This window comes from Thunnus maccoyii, chromosome 10 (assembly GCF_910596095.1).
Source record: "Thunnus maccoyii chromosome 10, fThuMac1.1, whole genome shotgun sequence".
NCBI classification, from domain to species: Eukaryota; Metazoa; Chordata; class Actinopteri; order Scombriformes; family Scombridae; genus Thunnus; species Thunnus maccoyii.
In genome coordinates this window covers 231,100-242,073 of record NC_056542.1, presented here as the reverse complement: position 1 = coordinate 242,073, position 10,974 = coordinate 231,100, and the positions used below count along the sequence as shown (strand labels likewise).

The window sequence follows — 10,974 nt, the reverse complement described above, 5'->3', positions numbered from 1 at the left end:
TCACAGAAAAGTGCACTAAAGTGTATTTCAGTATATTTTTTCATATATATCATTAGTGTATTAAGAACATTTACATTAATAACATCATTTCAGTACATTAATTCAGTCCACTGTGTTGTTTTAAGCTGCATGTTTATGCCGCCCTCTGCTGGCGACTCAGAGGAACTGCATGAATCTCTAATCTTATTTAAAGACACTGAACGCTTAAAATAACACAACATGAAGATTACAGATGTCACCAACACAAACTGCACTTTAACATTTTAATGCACATATTTATCTTTTATCTTTGGAATATTAAACACTTTGCTGTAAAGTTTAAGACTGAGATTCTGTTCATGTTCTGACCTGCAGTTTAAATGTCCTGCTGTTGACAGTTAAAAGGACGAATGATGAGATGAGACTCTTACAGGCCACTAGCTCCACCCGCCCGCCATCACTACTAACATCTAACAAACACCAGTGATGTTATCAGTCGGCTGAAACGCAGCTCTCTCAGCAGTCTGCTTCTCTGGTGTCTCTGTTTGATGGTGAAAACAAGTTTCCTTGTAGTTTATCAAAGTGAAACTGCTGATAAGACACGAGAGCTGCTCTGTGTTGAAAACACAGATAGTCTCTGAGTGACGGCGGGAAACGGTTGGTTGTGTTGCTGCTGTCGGGACGTTTCAACAGTATTTAGTTTCTACGGTTTGATCCTGTTGGATTGAAGGTGAATGTTTGTTATGTGGAGGCAGTTTGATGACTCAGAGTTAATGGAACATGTCGTCTAAATGTGGCTGCAACAACTTGTTCAGCTCCTGTTATTATTATATTATATCATTAATATGTGGCAGTCACCTACTGTTGGGACTTGCTGCCATTTCCCTCCTCTGAAGGTGTTGTAGTTGAATGTTGTTGATTGGACGGTTGTTCAGATCACCTGTTGTGCAGGTGGATCCTGACCAGTAACAGCTGGGTGACGACGCCCTTTTACTGGAAGAGAAGAGTGAAACTGCGTCTCAGTTGGTTCTGATCCTTCATCGACTTGCTGCAAACCTCATTTAGCAGATTTTATCAGCTGGAAGCTGCGGTCTGTTCAGACCTTTCAGTCTTCGTTGCTGTGAACTTGAGTTGATACTAAACAAATAAACCTGCGTTAAGGCAGAGTTTAGTGCTACGATAGTCACACACCTGCAGGCTCTATGTTGGTAGTTTGTTTATTCTTATTTAGGTTGTTTCTCTGAGTAAATATTACTTTCATGTTTTTATATTTTGTGTGGTCGGGAGCTGATCAGCTGACGTCTGGAGAATCAGTTCCAGCACAAATAAATAAATATAAGAAAACATCCAGCAGCACCATCTCACTCCTGATTCTTCTTTTATTCTACATGGATTTAAGTTTTAGATTTAAATTGAACTTCATGGTCGTCACACACAGAAAGCAGCAACGTGTGTTTAGAGAAATACAGCTGCTGCATTCATACATCTGAGAAGACAAATAAATCATCATGAAGCTGTTTGTTTTATTACTGCAGATTACAGTTCATTCACAACTCTGCAGCAACAACCTGCCTGCATCTCTTTAACTTGTGTATAAAGCTTTTCATACATCAGCGACTCAGATCTTCTTCTTCTACTCTGAAATATGAAACCTGAGTAACTTTATTGGTGTCGTTGTTTATGTTTTATTATATTATGATCAAACTGTTTGATTTTCATTTTAGGTTTTTGGCCAAACTTTGTTTTGTAAAACTCTTTGGGTTGTTATTATTATTATTATTATTATTATTATTATTATTATTATTATTATTATTATTATTATTTGTTTTCATTGTTGTTCATTCATTGTCATTGTTTTCTCAGTGAATTGAACTCTCACAGTTTCCAAAACAACATATTCAATTTTTTATCAAAGACAAAGAAAACCAGCAGATTCACGTTTGAGGACCAGGACTGTCCTGATCCGTCTTTCCCGCCTCCTGGTTCCCGCTCATCGGTCCCGCCTCCTAGTTCCCGCTCATCGGTCCCGCCTCCTGGTTCCATTTATCCCTCAAAACCAGAACATGTTGAATTATTGATCGAGTTTGTTGTGTTAGAGGTGAAACTGATCAGATTATTATTTAAGTCATCGTCTTTCTATTTAAATAAAACTCAGTGATAAATGAGATGCGTGAGTGTTTTCCTCCCTCCTCCTCTTCCTCTTCCTCCCTCCTCCTCTTCCTCCTCTTCCTCTTCCTCCCTCCTCCTCTTCCTCCTCTTCCTCTTCCTCCCTCCTCCTCTTCCTCCTCTTCCTCCTCCTCTTCCTCTTCCTCCTCCTGTTTTCACTAGAGATTCTCACTTCTGTTTTGTGTCTCAAGTGTTGAGTTGTGAAACTCAGCTGTGGTTTCTATCGTGTTTCAACAGTGAGTTTCACTCTGACACCAGGATGTAACGAGGAGGTTAAAGTAGATTCACATCAGAGAGTCAACTGGGTCTGAAAAACTTTCTTTTTATAACCTCATATTTGGAGTCACAGAGGTGTTCTTCTTCCTCTTCCTGTTTTTTGTGGTTGTTCTCTAAAGTTGACACAGGAAGACTCAAATAACTGATCTCATATTTAAGAACACTGTGTTGCTTCTGTATGAAATAAATACATTTAAATATGTTGAATATATAACTTATGAGCACTTCAGTAAATAAGTTTACTGCTGGAGGTCAAATAAAACTGAATCTTCAGTTTCAGTGTTTTGTTTCTGACTTTCTGTTGATCTGATCCGAGTTCAGTCAGCTGACGTCAAACAATGACTGAGCTGAAAACAAAATGCTTCACTGACAAAAGTCAAAGGTCACAGACTGAACAGAACATGGTTAGAAGACTACGAGTCCCAGAAAGCACTGTGGTAAGAGACACTAGAGGTTGATCTTGGATGAATAGAATCAGCAACGTTTTGTTTTGAATATGATTCACTCTGATGTCACAGCTCTGGATGGAGGCGTTTCCATAGCAACAGATGCTAAGACTCATGGGTACTGTAGTATTTTAGAGGAGATTTATATGTGTGGCTCAGCAGCTTATTGCTTTTATGTTATAGATGGAACACAACAACTCACACAAACAACGGTTGCAATCAGTTTATTTATCCAGAGAATGATGTGAATGATGATTGTTGTGGTTCTAAACAAACAAAGAAACAAATGACAATGTCTTGTTCAAACAGACTTTCAATCATGTTAAATATTTAAATATTTGTACATTCGAGTATCATAAATATTTCAAATAATGATTAGCCGAACAAATGGGATCAAAGATTATCAATTAACTTAAGTTATTCATGGAAAATACCTACAGACATTCAGTCCAGGTGAAGGTCCGCGCCCCGACCAACGACCTGTACGGGTTCGGATCCAGGTTTTATCCGGGTTGGGTCAGGTCGGGTCCGGGTCCGGGTCGGGTCCGGGTCGGGTCGGGTCGGGTCCAGGTCGGGTCCGGGTCCGGGTCGGGTCCGGGTCGGGTCCAGGTCGGGTCCAGGTCGGGTCGGGTCCAGGTCGGGTCCAGGTCGGGTCGGGTCCGGGTCGGGTCCGGGTCGGGTCCAGGTCGGGTCGGGTCGGGTCCGGGTCGGGTCGGGTCCGGGTCCGGGTCGGGTCCTGTTCTATTGTCGTGGTTCTGGGTCTGTTTAACATTATGTGCTGATGGTGATGGAGGTGCTGTGTGTGTTTGTGTTGTGCAACAGCAAGCAAATTGCATCTTTGGCCTAAAGATGGTACGAAATGACCTGAGCGAGCTCCTGCTGCTGCTCTGGAGGTCAAAGGTCAGAGAGCAGAGGTCAGACTAGCAAAGTAGCAACGCTAACATTAGCAGCTGTGGCAACGAACAAGCAACAATTATTACGGTTCAAAAGCACAACCAGCCCAGGTTATCTTTATTATGTTTGTCATCCGTCACCGTGACAACAAGTGGACTGAAATAACGAGTGGATCTGTCTCAGTCAGAGAGGAGAATAACAGAAAACCTGGATGTATTGTACCTTTCTTGGCAAGCAGGATGGATGACATGCGTCAGGCGAGACGGTTTCTAACGTCACATTAGGTAAGACACAACGTTTTGTTTTGACAACTTGTAAATTAACTTTAACTTGTTAATTACAATCAGCTGTGAATCGGGTCTGTGTCTCCCAGCCGTGTTCAGGTCTGACGTTTCTTGGTTCTGCACGGGTCCAGGACCAGCTGACATCAGCGCCTGCTGGCGACTGCAGAGTAGATGACGGCGTCCACCTCCTCCTCCTCCGCCGCTCTGAAACAGGAAGAACAGACAGGATGAGTCAGTCTGCTGAGAACAGAGACTCTCCGCCAAGAGACATGACATCATAACATCAGTCTGTCAGTTATACGTATACATACATATATACATACATATATATATGTATGTATACGTATATAGTGAGTTTGACTGATGTCATGTAGCGGTCGTCATAGTAACTGTGAGGCAGAGCAGTGCTGCTTCAGATGATGTTTATATATGTGGACAGAGTTCCTCTTTAGAGGAGGAAGCTGGACAGTCGTCTCCTGACCTTTAACCCCGCGGTTATTACTGTAGCCATGACGACGAAGGCGGTCTAACTTTAAGGAAGTAGTATCTTTAACTCACCACATGTTTCTCTGACCTTAACAAAGTGATCATTTGAACCTAAACCATCATCTTTAACCCCAACCAGAGCTGAACCACAGCGCCGCCACATCATCAATCATCATTATTGATTAACAGCGATGAGCTACAGACAGATGATGTCGTCCTGCTGATTACTGCTGATACAGACGCTGCGATGTCACATGATCAAACTCGTATCTGGAGTTTGATGAGGACGACTGGTTGGAGAAAACATTCACACTAAAGTCAGTTTGGGTCGATTCGGCGCCGACGCAACACTGAGTTCATGCTGTTCTGATCCTGTTTTAGTACTTTATTAATTTTCCTGTTGGGTTATCGACCCGAACTAAAGCTCGTTATGATCTTTAAATTTACATGTCAGTTTGTAATTGATTGATAATAACTGGTGTATCTGTTGAACATCGTTTTGTATAATAAACAAACATCTGAAGCTTTTTGTGTGAGTCTGTATATTAGTGAGTTAGTGAGTTTTAGTGTGTAAGAAACACAATGAACAACATCAACACAACACAAATTAAAACAGGAACAATCGAACAGCACGACAGAAATATCCACGTCACAAAAGACTAACAATTGATTTCATGATCGATTATTGATCAATCGTTTCACGTGTAAAATGTCAGAAACACTGAAATATAATTTCAAGATTTAGCTTGTTGGACCAGAACACGTCAGTTCTGAATAAATACAATATATATCATAAATATATATCATGAATATATATCATAAATATATATCATGAATATATATCATAAATATATATCATGAATATATATCATGAATATATATCATAAATATATATCATAAATATATATCATGAATATATATCATGAATATATATCATGAATATATATCATGAATATATATAATAAATATATATCATAAATATATATAATAAATATATATCATAAATATATATCATGAATATATATCATGAATATATATCATGAATATATATCATAAATATATATCATGAATATATATCATGAATATATATCATAAATATATATCATAAATATATATAATAAATATATATCATAAATATATATCATGAATATATATCATAAATATATATCATGAATATATATCATAAATATATATAATAAATATATATCATAAATATATATAATAAATATATATCATAAATATATATCATGAATATATATCATAAATATATATCATGAATATATATCATGAATATATATCATGAATATATATCATGAATATATATCATAAATATATATCATAAATATATATCATGAATATATATCATGAATATATATCATAAATATATATCATGAATATATATCATAAATATATATAATAAATATATATCATAAATATATATAATAAATATATATCATAAATATATATCATAAATATATATCATAAATATATATCATAAATATATATCATGAATATATATCATAAATATATATCATGAATGAAGCTGCAGCTGTTAATCGATTGGATGATCAATCATATATTCATGCAGGAGTCGGACCGCCTACCTGGCCTGGCTCTTGTGTTTGAACTGGACGGCGGCGTAGTTGACGTCCTCTGCTGCCGGTCTGACTTCCTGTCTGACTTCCTGTTGGCGTTCTGCTCTCTGCTGCTCAGCGGCCTCCGTGATGCTGCTGTAGGTGGCATCAGGATGCTGCAAACCGCACCGACACATCAACACATGAAGCCAGGACACAAACACCAGAGGCCTTCATCATCATCATCATCATCATCATCATCATCATCATCATCACGCATCATCTGATCTCAGGCTGCAACGTTTATTGTATATACATGTATATGTGTGTGTATAAGTCACCTGACTCACCTTCTGATCCAGTTCACCTCCCACAGCTGCCTGACCGTCATCTGCTGCTGACCGTCTCCTGCAAACACAACATGAACATTACAGTTCAGAATATATATTTATATATAATCATAATTAAAACTTCTATACCACCAAATCACATGAACTGTAATATCTGAAATTGTTTAACATAATAATAAGATGCTTTCACACAAATACGAGTTAATGTGATGCTTCTGCATTAAACTGCTGTTAGCTTAGAATAAACTGAATTAAAACAGGTTTGATTATCACTATATTAACATCATGAAACCTCATCATTCTACCTTACATTTCCATTAATGATGATAAAAATTAAGATATATTTAGTGGGAAGAGGATAATTAATGGATGAATTAATGAATTGAGAGAAATGAAGGTATTTTGTTGGATTAAGAAGTTTGCGTTTTTAAATTTAAGGACAAATTAAAGGATTAATTAAACATTATAATCTATGTTTGGGATGTTCTCAGGAGTAAATGAAGGAGTAATTAGTGATATTTGAAGGGTGTCAGCTAACATTCACTAGCTAGAGCTTCTATCTTTAGTTAAATGTGTTTTTCTTCTAAACTCAAACAGACGATAGCAGATGCAGGAACAACCAGATCACTGACTGGCATCTGTGTTATAATGATAATGTCCCGACATAAAAAAAACAAAACTGAAGTTATTGTGCTTGGCCCTAAACACCTTAGAAACACATTATCTAATGATAAAGCTACTCTGGATGGCATTACCCTGGCCTCCAGCACCACCGTAAGGAATCTGGGAGTTATCTTTGATCAGGATATGTCCTTTAACTCCCACATAAATCAAATCTCAAGGACTGCCTTTTTTCACTTACGGAATATCACAAAAATCACATCCTGTCCCTAAAAGATGCAGAAAAACTAGTTCACGCATTTGTTACTTCTAGGCTGGATTATTGCAATTCCTTATTATCAGGCTGCCCTAACAAGTCTCTAAAGACTCTCCAGCTGGTCCAGAATGCAGCTGCACGTGTTCTGACTAAAACTAGAAAAAGAGATCACATTTCTCCCATTTTAGCTTCGCTGCATTGGCTTCCTGTAAAATCTAGAATAGAATTTAAAATCCTTCTCCTGACTTACAAAGCCCTTAATGGTCAGGCACCATCATATCTTGAAGAGCTCATAATACCGTATTATCCCACTAGAACACTGCGCTCCCAGTATGCAGCTTACTGGTGGTTCCTACAGTCTTTAAAAGTAGAGGCAGAGCCTTCAGCTATCAGGTTCCTCTCCTGTGGAACCATCTTCCAGATTCAGTCCGGGGTGCAGACACCCTCTCTATGTTTAAGAGTAGGCTTAAAACTTTCCTTTTTGATAAAGCTTATAGTTAGGGCCGACCAGGCTCGCCTTGGATCAGCCCTTAGTTATGCTGCTATAGGCCTAGACTACTGGGGTACTTCCCATGATGCACTGGGCTCCTCTCTCCTCCTCTGTATCTGTATGCATTCATGTAACATCAATGCATGTTACTAACCTGGCTTCTTCTCAGGTTTTCTTGTCTAACAGGAAACCTTTCAGCTGCAGATCGACTGCTGTCTGATGTGACGCTGCTGCTACTATTATTAGTCATATTTCTATTATTATTATTATTATTATTGTTATTCTGTTTCTCTGTGTCTCCTTCTTTCTCTCTCAACCCAACCAGTCGAGGCAGACGGCGCCACCTAGAGTCGGGTTCTGCTGCAGGTTTCTTCCTGTTAAAGGAGAGTTTTTCCTGCTGCTGATGGAGGAATGTTGGGTCTCTGTAGATTAAAGTTCGGTCCAGACCTGCTCTATGTGGGAAGAGTCCTGAGATAACTTCTGTTGTGATTTGGTGCTTTATAAATAAAACTGATGAATGGTTATAGCACTGCTGTCAAACGGCTTTTAACAATTACTGAACATTCAGTCTTGTGTTGACCACTGACTTCAGTATAATATATTAATTATTAATAAATATAATCAGTACCTTCTGATGATGAACAAAACCAGTATGACAGTAAACAGAAGCAGCAGGACGCCGAACACCAGGCCGGCTATCAGAGGCAGGTTACTTCCTGCTCCTGTAAAACATCAGAAACAGCAGCTGCTTCCATCACACAGACTGAATCTGAGTTAATAACCAATAATATCAGTTGAGCCAAAACACACAACAACATATTTCATATGTGTGGAGTCAGTTTTAGTTTTATGTGTCCAGGTTTGGAGATTTCTGTCTGTCAGTGAAGTTTAGTTCACAGAGTCGCTGTGACTCTGGATAAAATACAGTCAAAGCAACAACATTATCTATTCAATCTGGAAAAATCCAACCAAATAAAAACCAGCACAGCTAACCCAGCAAACATCGGTCAGACAGCAAAAACCACAAAGAGCACATCACACTGAAATCATGAAAATGAAGTCAAATAGCTGTCAGTATTGACTCATCGTGTTTCTATAAAGAGAAAATTGTGTTTGGTATCATTTATTATTTGGATTATTACGTTGTTAAAACATAACAGACATCAGTTTGATAGAAAGCAGTATATTAAAATGTTAATCTGAACTTATGTGATGTATAAAGCTGCAGAATGAACAATGTATACAGAAACCTGAGCAGAGAAGCTAAAAAGGTCCGTTGATGATGTAACAACAAATATCAACATTGCTTGAAAGGACGTCCAGCTGACGTCTGCACAACTTTTATTTTTGAACCATTACAGGATGTCTTGTTCAAACAATCACATGACATCTCAGTGTTTGCTGGGAGCCGTCAGTTCCTGTCAGCACCCGTCAGTACCCGTCAGTACCCGTCAGTACCAGTCAGTACCCGTCAGTACCCGTCAGTACCAGTCAGTACCCGTCAGCACCTGTCAGTACCCGTCAGTTCCCGTCAGTACCCGTCAGTACCAGTCAGCACCAGTCAGTACCTGTCAGCACCCGTCAGTACCCGTCAGTACCAGTCAGTTCCTGTCAGTTCCCGTCAGTACCCGTCAGTACTTGTCGACACCCGTCAATACCCGTCAGTACTTGTCGACACCCGTCAGTACCCGTCAGCACCCGTCAGCACCCACCAATACCCGTCAGCACCCGTCAGTACCAGTCAGTACCCGTCAGTACCCGTCAGTACCAGTCAGTACCAGTCAGTACGTGTCAGTACCCGTCAGTTCCCGTCAGTACCAGTCAGTACGTGTCAGTACCCGTCAGTTCCCGTCAGTACCCGTCAGTACCAGTCAGTACCAGTCAGTACGTGTCAGTACCCGTCAGTTCCCGTCAGTACCCGTCAGTACCAGTCAGTACCAGTCAGTACGTGTCAGTACCCGTCAGTTCCCGTCAGTACCAGTCAGTACCCGTCAGTACCAGTCAGTACGTGTCAGTACCCGTCAGCTCCTGTCAGTACCCGTCAGTACCCGTCAGTACCCGTCGGCTCCTGTCAGTACCGGTCGGTACCGGTCAGTACCTGTCGGTACCCGTCAGTACCCGTCGGTACTTGTCAGTACCTGTCGGTCAGCACTTGTCTGTTTAAAGTGTTTACAGACGCAGTTTGTTGAGTTTCTGACGGCTCAAAGATAAAACTGATCTAACAAACCTTCATCTTTCTCCTTCTCCTCTGCCTCCTCCACACGCACGGCGTACGGCAGGGAGATTGTATTGGTATTGATTTTCAGACCACAGGTGTAGTTCCCAGAATCCTTTGCAGTCAGCGGGCCGAGCTGGAGGGCGGGGCCAGACTGTGGGAGGGCGCTGCCATCTTTGAACCAGGTGACATCCAGCTGGTGGAAGGTGCAGGTTAATGCTGTGCAGCTCAGTGTGACTTTCTGTTTCTGGCTCAGCTCTCCGGTGTCACTGGAGCTCCTTATTCTCATTCTGACCGGTTCTAAAGTAAAAAAGTATTTTAGTTTCTCTCTGTGACCACAGATGATTATTACTGGAGGCAGCAGCAGTCAACATGATGTTATTATCAATACATGCAGCTGACATGTTAGAAGTTTAAAGACAGTGACAGTAATGTACAAGAATCAAACTACACAGGTTTGCTTCAGTATTCAGGAACCTCATGTAAGAACATTTCTTCTCCTGAAGCTCTTCATACATCTCTGGTTTCAGCCTGATGAACATCTGAGCTGAACGTTCCTGACATTTCATCCTAAAATCTGCACATAAAGCAACATGAGGTCTACAGTAGGTGATGTTACACAACATGAGACTGGACAGACCAGCAGAAACAGCCTGAGGCACAAACATCTGGCTGCATGATGATGAACAGAAGTTTGTTTTAGTTTTATATCTTATTTGATCAAATTTAAACTGTAAATTCATTCAGATTAAAACTTTATGATTTCCGGTCAGATGAGATGTTTTACTGTCTCTTCATGACTCGTACAGCAGCTCTGAACCAGTAAAAACGGGAATGTCACAAATTCTCTTAAATCACTCGTAACACATATTCTGCACATTTCCAGCTCTATATTTATATTCTGAGGCTCTACTGGAATATCTTTGCATGATTTCCA

General features: G+C 39.9%; 1 protein-coding gene across 1 annotated transcript; it reads right to left on the bottom strand.

The window, feature by feature from the left end:
* Positions 1-3,558: 3,558 nt before the first annotated feature.
* LOC121905343 lies at positions 3,559-10,326 on the bottom strand. Its single transcript, XM_042423536.1, has 5 exons — positions 10,050-10,326; positions 8,451-8,544; positions 6,447-6,513; positions 6,136-6,281; positions 3,559-4,249 (listed from the first exon to the last, which is right to left on the bottom strand). The coding sequence occupies exons 1-5, from the start codon at positions 10,324-10,326 to the stop codon at positions 4,189-4,191; spliced, it is 645 nt and encodes a 214-aa protein (XP_042279470.1). The 3' UTR covers positions 3,559-4,188.
* Positions 10,327-10,974: the final 648 nt, after the last annotated feature.

What these genes read in the sequence shown, in the direction of transcription:
- LOC121905343 (XM_042423536.1), bottom strand. Translation starts at nt 10,326, where the DNA reads ATGAGAATAAGGAGCTCCAGTGACACCGGAGAGCTGAGCCAGAAACAG. An exon ending in TGGATCAGAAGGTGAGTCAG is followed by an intron (nt 6,282 to 6,446) that starts GTGACTTATACA and finishes TGCGGTTTGCAG; the next exon opens with CATCCTGATGCCACCTACAG. An exon ending in AAACACAAGAGCCAGGCCAG is followed by an intron (nt 4,250 to 6,135) that starts GTAGGCGGTCCG and finishes TTCCTGTTTCAG; the next exon opens with AGCGGCGGAGGAGGAGGAGG.